Source organism: Telmatherina bonti (assembly GCF_933228915.1).
Source record: "Telmatherina bonti genome assembly, chromosome: 17".
NCBI lineage: Eukaryota > Metazoa > Chordata > Actinopteri > Atheriniformes > Telmatherinidae > Telmatherina > Telmatherina bonti.
The window spans coordinates 34,491,239-34,505,234 of NC_136615.1; the positions used below are offsets into that span (position 1 = coordinate 34,491,239).

Sequence of the window (13,996 nt, forward strand, 5' to 3'; positions counted from 1 at the left end):
ATTCGGTGGATTTTGGGCTAAAACTGAGTTGACTGCTCTCTCAATTCAAAGGTGATCTGGAAAATAAATTAAATGAAAACAAATGAACTGCAATTATATTTTATTAACAGATATAAAACATGGATAAAGACATTTATGTCATAAAGATTTATAAAACATTTTAAAAAATATTGTGTGCAAATACACAGACTGTCTTTAACACCAAATGCTAAATTATATACACGCCTGAATGAACCCACTGAGCTAAATATACCCTATCAACACTGAATGAGCAGCTTGTTTAAACATAACAATATACTTTTCTAATATCCTGGAAGAGAATCAGGAAGTGTGAAGCGGCTTTCTTTCTAATGTGAGAGGACCATGTGGCTGCTGCAAGTCATCTGGATCACAGATAGCTGTCACAAGGCTGAATGACAGAAAAAAAAACACAGTTGTAAATCACAAGTTACACAACACATTCCAACACTGCGTAAACAAAGTTTATTAAAACAACAGCATTATATTAATGATTGTATATACATTAAAGCAGAGCTGTGAGATATAATCAGCGAACTGATTATTGGTCGATGTCAGCATTAAAACGCATCCTTGGCTTTTATTGGAATCAGTTTGTCCTTCTTTAGTGACATAACCTTCACACAACATGCAGGTATCATGCATTATACTTCTTCAGCGATGTCTCCTCGAACTCTAAATCATCACATTTACAAGATGTATCGTATAATTTTTCAGATATTTTTGTTTGGCACAACCTGCTCCAAAATATTGGTATCAGTTGATGTCAGTTTCGGAAATTAAGAGTCAGACAAAATTGGTATTTCAGATATTAGTTAAGAAAAACTAGAAACAGCCACATAGGGTTTTTTTCCTAAGTTGTGGAAGCATCTTAGATTTCCTCCTCTATCTCTCATAATTCTGAATTTTGACTTGCTGGTTGGAGACACCTGGGCTCGGAGGCTTCAACCTCAATCTGTGCGTGCTATTTTGTGGCAGAAACGTGCACATGTATTTTTATTCTTGTCAAACGTACACAGACACCATCAGAGATTACTTCACTGACAAGCGCATGACGGATACTAATTGTGTTTTAGACGGGATCAAAAGAGCTTAAGAAAAAAAGACTTTACCTGTCACTGCTTACATCGTTCATTTTCAACAGTTCTTCAGTAGAGAGATGTTCAACCAGTGCCACACCAAAACAGTCTCCCAGGACGCTAACAACTCCACTGCAGCGATCGCTGGAAACACAGTGAACATGGTAAAACAGCTACTTTTTCATGTTGTTTTATGTGATGTTAAATGTGCAAGAAAGGAGGTTATGCTCACATCAGCCGTTCTATCGCCAGCAAGAGGGAAGCGTGATTTGCAGGAACCTCAATGATGGTCAAAATGAAGAGAGTGGTGGTTGTTCCTGTGGCTGGGATTCCTGCTTGTCCCACAGAGGCGACTGCCGCGGTCAGACTACACAGGGATGACAAAGCTGTGTTGATACTGAACTAGCAGGCATCTGCAAACCTGATCTAAACTCTGTGACTTCAGCTGGGTTTAACTTGTTAGTCAAACCAATGCTAATCCATATCAAATGGGACATAAAGTTAAAAAACAAAAATAAAAGTGGAACACACCCAATGGTGAATAACTTGCTCCAGTTTATGGGGATGCCGTTGAATTGCATGATGAAGACTGCAGCAGCCATTTCATAAAGGGCTGTTCCATCCATGTTGATATTGATCCCAAGAGGAAGCATGAACTGAGTGATACTTGGGTTAATGTTGAGGACTCGCTCGCAACACTGGTAAGTCTGTGAGGATGCGTCGCTTGGAGACACAAGGGAAGACATATTTTTGAACATCTCTACCATGTCCACATGCTTTATTATACACACACTAATGTATATAGTGCTGTGATCTTGTAATGTTTAATCGAGATTAAGAGAACTCTTACGAGCGAGAGATGATCAGCGCCCTCAGTAAGGCAGGAAACACCCCTCTTACGACAACAAAGGGGTTTTTGCGGACCAATAACAGATAGATCAGAGGTAGAACTATTGCTCCGGATGATAAGTCTGACAAAGAGCAAAACTTTCAGTGTGAAAGTCAGTTATACAAAATATATCAGTGACAAAGCAGCTGTGGTCGCATGACCAGCATGTGTGTACAGAACGTACCCAATCAACACGGCTCCAACGAACTTTCCAAGGTTAAAAGCCGTCTCCCAGTTGTTCCCAATCTCAATAACAAAGCTCGCCATCAGGAACATGACTCCAATTGGCAAATAGCTAAAAGGACACAAGTGACAGAAAAAATAAAGCAACATCTCAGTGCAAAGTACAGAAGATCAGCTGTGCTTTACTTTTATTCTTTTATTTAGCTGTTATTGGGAGATAATGAGTTCATTGTCTCGTTACCTCGTGCGGAGGAAGACCGGTTTCTTGTGATAACAAGATGATTGTGGTGGGTTTAAAAGTAAGTGGTTGTTGTTACACCTGATAATCAAAACAAACCCTGTGACAGCTGGGGAGGAGCTGCAGTCACGATGTTTGTACACTACCAGTCAAAAGTTTGGACACACTTTCCCATTGGGTTTAATGGGAAAGTGTGTAAAAAAAAAAACCATGATAGAAGTCAAATTAAATGTATTGATCACTGATAGATGTTCCTCCATCTGACGTATGCTGGCTTCCCAGTACAGACAAGCTCTGTACTGGGAAGCCCCTTGGACCCACCAGCTGAGGTGTTGGGAATGAAGAAGATAATGGCTAAGCTCTCATCCATGATGAAGGACAATCCTTCCCTCCTCACCACCCCACACCCTTCCTGAACACTGACAGGACTGCAGTACTCCTTATCAGCAACAGACTGCTGCATCCAATGAAGGAGCAGTTGAAGACCCTGCATTCCTACCGTGGTTAGACTGGAAACCAGCAAAGCTCCCAGTACACTAACAAACATACTCAATGGAATACAATCATTTTTCTTAATTTAATTAATTAGGTTAATTAATTTTACTTAATTTCTGTTATTTTTATCATTTCTACACACACATATAGAAAAAAAAACCAAAACTCCTCTCTCGCCCACCCCTCCCATCTCCCCAACTCCCCACGGTAGGGCAGGTGGCTGTTCATCTCTCAAGCTCGGGTTTGCTACCAGAGTCCTGGGAGCTTGAGGGTCCTACGCCGTATTTTACCAGTTCCTAGGACTGCGCTTTTCTGGACAGAGATGTCAGATGTTTCACCAGGTATCTGTTGTGATGTTTCACCAGGTATCTGTTGTGATGTTTCACCAGGTATCTGTTGTGATGTTTCACCAGGTATCTGTTGTGATGTTTCACCAGGCATCTGTTGTGATGTTTCACCAGGCATCTGTTGTGATGTTTCACCAGGCATCTGTTGTGATGTTTCACCAGGCATCTGTTGTGATGTTTCACCAGGCATCTGTTGTGATGTTTCACCAGGTATCTGTTGTGATGTTTCACCAGGTATCTGTTGTGATGTTTCACCAGGCATCTGTTGTGATGTTTCACCAGGTATCTGTTGTGATGTTTCACCAGGTATCTGTTGGAGACATTTCTCCAGTGTGGGGGGACACACACACTTCTCTTTGGTCTCTTCAGATTTTTTCCTGATGGTTGTCCATCTGGGTTCTCTCTGCTTTTCTTATTACTGTTGACAGACACATCTGCCATTCCACAACGGCGAAGTTTGGCACGGAAATTACCCATTTTGAATTTTAAGCTGGTCTTCCATCCATTGCAAGCCCTAGTGGATCCTGGCTCTTTAAGGCATGGGTGCTTACCAGTCAGTGCCTCTGCAACAATAGAGAAGTGTTCATATGGTATCTCAAATGTAGAGGGCCATGGGTCACGGGAGGTCTTCTCGCTGTGTGGAAGAATATCAGTGTCAGATGAACTTGCTGTAGACAGATCACTTGCTGAAGATGAAAGGATGCTTGAAGACAATGTCACAATTACGTCTTCAAGTGAGACAATCTTCAGAGTTGGTCTTGTAGGCAACTCAGTTATATGCAGAAGGCATTGTTGAAATCTGGGTCTTCATAGTGAAGCATGAAGTCGTACGCCAGATTGAGTCGTTTTTTCAGCTCACTTTTGAGTTCTTCCACATCTTTCAGCTCACTTTTGAGTTCTTCCACATCCGTTGGCTTTTCTTGGAAAATTATCTTGCGAATGTCATTTTCACCAACCATCACTCTCACTGGCCAAGACTGGTCCATAACTCTGAAAGAATAAAATAGTGCATCAGCACAAAATGTAACGCTTCAGAGTAACAAACAGCTGGCCTTTCACTCTGTAGGCATAGAGGGGAACAATGTCATTGAGGTCCTTTAACTGGGTTACAAGCAGGCTTGAACTACTTTTGCAGATTTCGTAAGATCTGAGGTGTTCATGATACCATGCAAACATTGGTCTGCAAATGAACATAACACTGGTTTCCACAACTAAAACCTGATGAATCTGCCTGAACTCTGGAAGGCCTGCACAGGAACCAACAGACACCAACATGTCACTTGCATACTTAATCCCATCTATGAAAACGGATGTTGCTGAAAGGACTGTCTTTTGAGGTGGATATCTTGCAGACAAATATTGCTCTTTTGCAGGAGGTGGATAGGGAACCTCCAACCTGAGTGTGTTTCAGTATAACATTGCTCTCCAAGACTGCATTTACCATTTCTCTTGCTATGGACACATCTGCATCAGGAAAATAGTTTAGGAGCATTTTTTGGATGGCATAGAAAAGCAAAGGCCTTGAAAGATCCATTAGCTGCTCTAATTGCTGGATTAAATCTTGTACAGCACTTTCAGACATATTGAGAACAGTTCTCATTCTGTGGAAGAGGGCTGCCAAATTGTGCTCAAGTTGATCCTCCAAGTCATTAGCATTACTTGCCACCAACTCCTCCTCATCTTGATCTTGAATTTGATCTTGAATGTCATTTTCCACTTCAGTTCTAGCAGCTTCACTCAATGTATCTGTGTGCGTTAAAATCCCTGGCTTGAATGGCAACTGCCCATCCATATGTCTGCCATCATGGTTCTTGCTTTTGTGGGAATTAAATGTTGAATAGACACTTGTTTCAAATACACAATCCTGGTAGGGGCACTGCACTTTTTGGCGCATTCAGATATGTGTACGTAAATGTGAAAAAAAAATCCTTTTCTGCACATGGCTCTTTGAAATCACAAAGTTGACAGTGGAACACATGATTTCTTGCATCAATATGATGATCACTAATCAGTGAGTGCAGTCTTGATAAATGTACCTTGTGCATTAAAAGACTTAAATGTGCAGGGGCATTGCTTATGAGGACATGGTAATGGCAATGTTCTTGTGTAACCACCATGTTTTAGTCTATAATGTTTGAGGAGTTGCCCTCGCTTTTCACAAGTTAAGTTGCAAAACTTACATGTCCACTGCATCTGTGTTGATTGCGTGTTTTCAATCTGAAAGAAGAAAAAAAAAAGTTACAAACATAGCTCTAAATGCATAGATATCACAAGTGGAGGCGAGGCTTACATTAGCTCCACAAGTGCACTCAACATAAACTGTTTTTTTTTTTTTTTTTAACTACAGACAAAATCAATTTTACATGAACATGCAATGTCCAATTTCTATGCTTTATATGTAGAGAATTTACAGAAGTTACAATTATATTAAAAATGGAACTTCAACTTTATTTCTACATTTTCAATTCATTTTTAAAGCTCTTAATGTCTGAAGATAACCTGTTTATCCTCAGATATTAAGGCCACTGCTGACACCATTCTAAAAAGCAAATTTCAATTTCCCAGTTTTTGTTTCGACTTTAATGGACCACATTACATAAGAATACCCTTACTCCGTGCAATTTTTAGGATAACCATTCCTTGCAAAAAAGAAAAAAAGAAAAAGCTGAATATTACTGATTTGGCAACGCAGCAGGATACGTTGCCTAGCAACGCTTTGTTCTGGGGGGGTATTCGGCGACTCTGCTGTGTGCGGCTCTTGTTGCATTAACAGTGACTATCACTGCCCTACGACGACGTTCTCTAGCTTTATTTATTAAATAAAACAATGCCATCTCTCTACTGCACCGCCATCATTCAGACTGACCGGAAGGAAAGCTCCGCTTTCCCCCCTCTCTTTTCCGCCGCGTTTGCCGCTCGCTCCAGACAAGCGGCAAATGCGGCAGGAGCGCTGACACAAAAGTGGCAGTTTAGTGACCTGCCATGAGCGCTTTTGACGCTAAAAACGCGTTTGGTCTAAAACACCGTAGCGACTCTCATTCCACACTGAGAATTGAAAATCTGCGCTTTACCGCCACCGTGTCTGAGTGGAATTAGCTGTAGAGTAGTTGTCGATAAGTTGCAGTAACATTGAAGCACTGACCGAGTCCCTTTATTCGTTTATTAAACTGAAGAGTCCAGTTTAGGTCCAAATAAACCACCCAGGACGACTCCACGCCATTTTGCAATCTAATCCTGTAAAGCGGGTCGAGACAAATTATGTTAAGTTACATACCGGAGCTTAAAAGTGACGTTTTCATTAGCGTTAGCCGCTAGCTTGAATGTCGTGGTGAGGCTCATCTTTCTTCCCACTTTTCATCGTGTTAAAGAGCTAGAGCGGGCTGCTACTAGATATATACATTATATATGGTTTTTTTGTAAGGTATGTGGTCAATTTCATGATCTATTTTGTATGATTCTCATGTGGGAGCGGAGCTGGAGCCGGTTGCTTGTGTTAATATTAACATTAGGCTGCAAACATTTTTATCACCTTCTACATGAAGAAAAAAAAAGTCACCTGTCCCAATAATATGTGAATAATAAAGTCATAAATGACAAATGAAACCATATTTAAGTTGAATAACTTACCTAAAGAGGAGGTCGGAGTCTTCCAACGGTCAAGTCTGCAAAGTTTCCAGAAGCTTCTTGCAGTGCTTTACTGCGCATGTGCACTGCTGAACTCAAGCAAGTCCTCCAGTAAAAAAAATTTTCAAGTCCAGTTAACACAAAAGAACTGAGTCTTACATCTCTTTTGGGCTAAAGAGGTACATTACTCATATTCCTTGAGTTCAATCAACAGGATAGTAAGACTTAAGTAAAGTATACAATAGTAATTTGAGTAAGAACAGAAATGAACTTTTGGAGTGCATGAATGCAGACATGAGTGCAAGTAGGTTAGATGGAGCACTGAGGACCCGAGCAGACATCGTCCGCTGCCACCGAGTCAGATCTTGGGGAGTTTTTTTCTGTCAGCATCTTGCAATCAGCATAGTCTGAAGACCAGTCCAGCCTGCTGATCGTCGCCAGATTATTTATGGTTTGCGTGCTTGCCAGTGTGCGGGCTACCATGTCTGATTGCCGGAAATGTAGCCTATAAAAAACAAAGAAAGAAAAAGAAAACAAAGCAGCGTGCAGCACGGTCATGATGTTACGTCAGTCTGGAGGGGAGGATGTGTCACATTGTGTATCCATGACGTTGGGTCGTGTTTACATGTACCAAATACATTATTTCACTAAAATCAAACAACAACAAAACAACTTTTAAACACTATTTAAAGTAAACTAAACAGTGAAAAGAAGTGCAAAGAAAACACATCCTGTTTACTTTGTTGTGTTTGGAATTTTTAGGAAATATGTCTCCTGTCACCAAACTTCCTCTGGGTTATAATGTAACCATGACAACAGCGGGGCATGACCTTTCATGACAATGATGTCATCTTGTCAGGAGACTTTGTTTGGTTGCCATGATTACATTTGTAACCGTGGTAACCATAATCATCTTTTTATGACATCATTTATGACGTATTTATTCCGACCAGTGTGATGTATCTGTGTGTGTTTGATCCTGATCCTTCAACTGACTCATCACCTCTTTTTAAAGATACATACAAGCATTAAATATTAATAATAATAAATATTAATGATATAATAATAATAATCACTAAACAGAGTCTTCACAAGGTGCCATCTCAACATAAACTTTGATTTTTAAGCCCCGCCCCTTTGTGGGCGTGGTATTCGGTGCCACGCCCCTGGTATAGAATAGGGGTCCTGGTGTGTGGGCGTGGTCAGAGATTGCATAAACGATGACGTATGTGTCCAACAGTATAAATAGACCCCATCTTGCAGCCTGAAGCTAAAATCCTTCCAGCTCTGTGAAGGGTTCCTGCAGGGTTCTAGGACAGCTTGGTTTGTGTCCCTCTCCTAGAACCCTCCAGAGATCCCGGACCTCAGCCGTGTAGGTGCCCGCAGTGAAACCCAGTGGGTCCTGGGGGTGTTGCAGGAGGAGAGAGGAAAGGCAGGAGGGAGGAAAGGCAGGAGAGAGGGCCAGTAGGTGTGAGTGTCGGTTTGGGGAGGGTACATCCGGTTTGCAGTGTGTGTTTGACACTGATCTTTCAACTGACACATCACCTCTTTTTAAAGATACATACAAGAACGAAATGATAATAATAATCATAATGGTAATAATGATGATAAAATATTGTTAATGATAATCATAATAATAATAATAATAATAATAATAATAATAATGATATTAAAAATAATGGTAATAATAATTATTAGATATTTTTAATGATAGAAATACTACTACTACTACTACTAATAATAATAATAATAATAATACTCTTACTGCGTGGAGTCGAGGTAGATGGCATAGCCACCCTCAAGCGAGACTGGTAACATTTAGAACTCCAGCTGGAAATGGATCCGTTCTCCCAGTTAATGTGCGGGTTGTGGAGTGACAACCAGGGATGTCCTAGTACCGGGGGGGAGTCAGATGCAGAGATGAACTTAAACTCAATAAACTCGACTTGCCCGACAACTTCAACTTAACAGGGATGGTGGTGTGAGTTACCTGCGCTAATAGTCGACCATCCAAAGCTTTAGCGGTCATGGGATGAGGTAGAGGCATCAAGGGTATCCCTGCCCTCTCAGCCAATTGTGCATCCAGGAAATTGGCTTCGGCACCAGAATCAATCAAGGCTGGAACTGTGAGAGTGTGATCGTGGCAAGTAAGGGTTGCTTCAATCTGTGTCTTGGTTGGGATCTCCGGGGATCTCTTTATGCTGCTTGTCAGTACCCCGACATTCACTGACGAGCCCCGTCTTTTGGGCGAATGGGACAGGCATCACGAAAAGGGCCCAATCGACCACAGTAAAAGCACTCACCCGACTGTAGCCGCTTCTGCCGTTCAGCCTGAGTGAGACGGGCTCTTCCCAATTGCATGGGCTCCTCAGCGTTGGCAACAGTAGATGGGCAATTCTGGGAGGGTAAAGAACTGGGAGTTTGTAATTGTCCCAGAGATGAGGACAAGTGGGCTCCTCTTCGCTCCTTCCGCCTCTCACAGAGACGATTATCGATCTTGATGGTCAGAGAGATTAACTCGTCCAGGGAGGTCTCGAGTTGCCAACTCATGCTTCAGGGTCTCAGACAAACGGCTCAAAAAATGGTCAACTAAAGCCTCGGATTTCCATTTGGAGTCTGCTGCCAGAGTTCGGAACTCAACCGAGAACTCAGCCACACTCAATGCTCCCTGACGTAAGGACATGAGTTTCTTGGCTGCCTCTCGACCACGTACGGGGTTATCAAAAACCTTTCTCATCTCCTCCGAGAATTCACTATAGGTTAAACTACTGAGAGGTGAAGTTCCTAGATATGCCTCAGCCCAGGTTAAAGCCCGGGAATCCAGTAATCCTATGGTATATGAAATCTTGGATCTGTCAGACGAGCAAGTGTATGGTTTTTGGTCAAACACAAGTGAACACTGTAAGAGGAATCCCCTACATTTACCTAAATCCCCAGAGAATTGTTTGGGGTCCGGAATGTGAATCTCTCGGTTGGGAGTGAGCTGTGGTTGTCCAGAGACAGACGCTGAAGTAGTCGCTGTAGAAGTAGAAGTCTGAGATAACTGGTTAAGCATGGTTGTCATTTTATCTGTTATGTCATTCAGCTGGGATTGCATGGCTTGCTGCATATCACCCAGAGATCTGAGTATTTGAGCATGTTGGCCCAGATGATTCCCCTGAGAGGAGACAGCAAAAAACAGTTCATTACCAGCTTCTGGTCTCTGGGCATCCATGGCAGTTTGATCCACTGGGTCCAACTTTGTGGCTGGATCCTTCTGTCACAAAACATAATGAACCCACGGAACAGGTTAGCAGTTTTAACTGTTTAATTGAGCAATCACCAAATAGACCAGATGGCTGACGTCCGAGGTCCTTGGCAGAATCTGGGGAGGCAGGGAATGATCCATGCAGGCAGACAGGACTGACTGGGAGATGGTCCAAGCAGGCAAGGCAGGCAAGGCAGGCAAGGCAAGGCAGGGCTGTGGATTGTCTCAAGTGAGGTTTACACCTAGAAGAGGCAACGATCCAGCGTCGACTGGTGAACAGCTTGGGGCTTATAAGCAGGTGAGGAGCATGATCCCGATTCTGCTCAGCTGTGCAGTCTTAACCACAGGCCACGCCTCCGCCAGACACCACAGAGAGCTACACCCAGCTTGGAAATCCATGACACGGTAATGATGTTATGTCAGTCTGGAGGGGAGGATGTGTCACATTGTGTATCCATGACGTTGGGTCGTGTTTACATGTACCAAATGCATTATTTCACTAAAATCAAACAAAAACAAAAGAACTTTTAAACACTATTTAAAGTAAACTAAACAGTGAAAAGAAGTGCAAAGAAAACACATCCTGTTTACTTTGTTGTGTTTGGAATTTTTAGGAAATATGTCTCCTGTCACCAAACTTCCTCTGGGTTATAATGTAACCATGACAACAGCGGGGCATGACCTTTCATGACAATGATGTCATCTTGTCAGGAGACTTTCTTTGGTTGCCATGATTACATTTGTAACCGTGGTAACCATAATCATCTTTTTATGACATCATTTATGACGTATTTATTCCGACCAGTGTGATGTATCTGTGTGTGTGTCTTTCTATCTTTTAAAGATACATACAAGCATGAAATATTATTAATAATAATAATAATAATAATAATAATTAAAGCCGCAAGCGGCATCCATCGGGTCCTCGCCTCATGCCGAACCCTCCACCCGAGTCCTGGTTCTCCTAATGCTACATGTGAAGGACCCGCACAGCCAGTTCATTTTAATAGAGAAATACAATTCACATATTGAGAAAAGAATGTGTGTAAACGTCAAGATGGCGGACAGCCCGTTACCATGGCAACATGTGTTTCATTGACTTTTTAGCTTGTCTTGGGATGATACACATGTGTGCCGAATTTCGTAGCCCGAGATGTAAGTAGACGATCGGGCCCCTAGGGGCCCCCCCAAAAAGTGTCCCCCCCACAATACATTCTATAATGTGTTAAGGACCTACCAAATATGAATAGTTACAGTTTTGGTGCACATCGTATGAATTTGTGCAAAGATATAAGCAAACCGTGTTTCATGGCGAGAAGGTTTTTTTTCCAAGATGGCGGATACCCCGTTGCCATGGTAACGGCTGCACAATGAAGTTTTTTGCTTGTCTTGGGTTGATACACATGTGTGCCGAATTTCGTAGCCCTAGCTCAAAGTAGACGATCGGGCCCCTAGGGGCCCCCCCCAAAATGCGCCCCCCCCACAATACATATTACAAAGCGTGAAGGACCTACCAAACATGAATTATTTTAATTTTGGTTCCGATCGGATGTATTTCTGCGAAGATATGAGTGAACCGTGTTTCATGGCGAGAACGCTTTTTTCCATGGGTTGCCACGGTAACACGCTTTCGCCTATCAAAAAGATTTGAATAACTTTTGGTCCCCATCTTGTCACGAAGCTCCATGGCGAATGTGGAGCCAATAGCATGAATCCCCTCAGACTAGTTCGTTCAAATGCGATGCGCCCAAATTGACAAAAACGGGCAAAAAAATGGCCGCAAACGCCAAGATGGCGGAAAGCCCGTTGCCATGACAACAGGCGTTTCAATGACTTTTTTACTTGTCTTGATGTGATAGACATGTGTACCGAATTTCGTCGTCCTACGTCAAACTAAATTTTTTTTCCCCCATTCTAGAGGCCATTTTTGGCGTTTCTAAGGGGCGCTGTCGAGGCATTTTTGCATTGGCGTGCATACAAACGCCAAATTATCGAAATTTTCACCGGACGTGAGGTGTGTGCCAAGTTTCGCAACTTTTCACGGGGTCTAAGGGGGTCAAAATTGAGTGAGTTGTGCTTAGGAGAATAATAATAATAAACATTACAATAACAATAGGGCCTTGCCATACTTCGTATGGCTCGGACCCTAATAATAATAATAATAATAATAATAATCACTAAACAGAGTCTTCACAAGGTGCCATCTTAACATAAACTTTGATTTGAAGTCCCGCCCCTTTGTGGGCATGGTATTTGGTGCCACGCCCCTGGTATAGAATAGGGGTCCTGGTGTGTGGGCGTGGTCAGAGATTACATAAACGATGACGTATGTCGCCAACATTATATATAGACCCCATCTTGCAGCCTGAAACTAAAATCCTCCCAGCTCTGTGAAGGGTTCCTGCAGGGTTCTAGGACAGCTTGGTTCGTGTCTCTGTCCTAGAACCCTGCAGAGATCCCGGACCTCAGCCGTGTAGGTGCCCGCAGTGAAACCCAGTGGGTCCTGGGGGTGTTGCAGGAGGAGAGAGGAAAGGCAGGAGACAGGGAAGACAGGAGAGAGGGCAAGTAGGTGTGAGTGTCAATGTGGGGAGGGTACACGTTGCGCATTTTGTGTGATTGCGTACGTGTTTGTATGAATGGGGGAAAGTTTGCGTGCTTGTGAGTGTGCGGGCTTTCATGTCTGATTGCCGGACATGTAGCCTATAGAAAACAAAAAGAAAAGGAAAACAAAGCAGCATGCAGCACGGTCATTATGTTACGTCAGTCTGGAGGGGAGGATGTGTCACATTGTGTACCTGTAGTGGGTTCAAAACAGATAAAGTGGTTAAAAAAAAACAAACACCCCTATTTAATTCTGTTTTCCCTCAATCTCTTTTTTTTTTCTTTGTCATGTATCATAGAAAAGCAATATCAGTCACAACAGCGCTATCTGACATCCGTCCGCTAGTGGGCGCTAATCGCGTCAGTGGTGTGAGGTTGAGTAGGACCACACAAGAAGAAGAAATCCTTCTGTTTGAGCAGCGTAACGTCAGCTCAACAAGTGTCTCCTCTATTTCCACCACAGCCTTACATGTTGAGACTGTCAGGACACTTTCGCCTTCTCCTGGTAATACCAGGAGGGCAACAAATTTGGGGCTCGTCCGGGATTAGCGCCCCCTGGTGGACTGGTGCTAATCACGTTAGAACCGTGGGTTCCTGATCCCCTGTGTACGGAGCCAAGAACCAGGTTAAAGACATTTGGTATCCGGAGATGGCCTTACTTCATGATCTACAGTGGGAAATCCAGCAACAGCTTCGTCAGTTGACCAGTGCCGCCAACAAAGACTTGCTTTACAAACTTGCAGAATCATGCCGAGATGAGGTGGATGAAGATTTGCCAGGTGAGGACGCGACTGAAGTGGATCTCTTTGACTTTATTGTTGACTTCTTAAGAAGTAAAACAATGAAGAGTCTGGAGGACCAGGGTATGTCTCGCCTACTCATGTTTCGTGACCTCATTGATGAACTGCAGCTGCTTCAGGAAGCAAGAGAACCAGGCCAGGCATCTGAAGAAGATGCTGTCGCATCAGTGTTGGAAACGGAACAAGCAGCAGTAAAATCTGCAATAAGTGAGACTGTGCGACAAACAGTGGTTGCTGATCAGGTGACTGGGTTGATAAGACTAGCAGATGTTGCTACATTGTTACCCCGCAGAGAATTTAAGATTCATGGAGGCCAAATTTCAGATAGAGATTCGGATTTAAGTTTTAACAGCTTGTCTAAGCAAATTGATGGGGAACTAACTGAAGGTTTTACTGAGACTGAGGTTGTTAGAACAGTGCTTAAGATAATCAAGCCCGGTAACTTTAAAGACATGCTCATTACCAAAGATAAGCG

General features: G+C 42.7%; 1 protein-coding gene across 4 annotated transcripts; it reads right to left on the bottom strand.

Annotated features, from left to right (window-relative positions):
• Positions 1 to 233: 233 nt before the first annotated feature.
• LOC306768258 (excitatory amino acid transporter 3-like) lies at positions 234 to 2,539 on the bottom strand. 4 transcript variants are annotated; one of them, XM_079256533.1, is made up of 6 exons: positions 2,411 to 2,539; positions 2,171 to 2,281; positions 1,629 to 2,068; positions 1,330 to 1,464; positions 1,131 to 1,241; positions 234 to 409 (listed from the first exon to the last, which is right to left on the bottom strand). In XM_079256533.1, exons 3-6 carry the CDS (start codon positions 1,862 to 1,864, stop codon positions 322 to 324), a joined length of 570 nt encoding a protein of 189 aa, XP_079112659.1. In that variant the 5' UTR covers positions 1,865 to 2,068; positions 2,171 to 2,281; positions 2,411 to 2,539; the 3' UTR covers positions 234 to 321. The 4 variants fall into 4 exon arrangements, with proteins under 4 accessions (XP_079112659.1, XP_079112661.1, XP_079112660.1 ...); XM_079256535.1 differs by having other exon boundaries at positions 1,629 to 1,820; positions 1,948 to 2,068; positions 2,171 to 2,539; XM_079256534.1 differs by having other exon boundaries at positions 1,145 to 1,241; positions 2,171 to 2,539.
• Between the last annotated feature and the right edge of the window lie 11,457 nt (positions 2,540 to 13,996).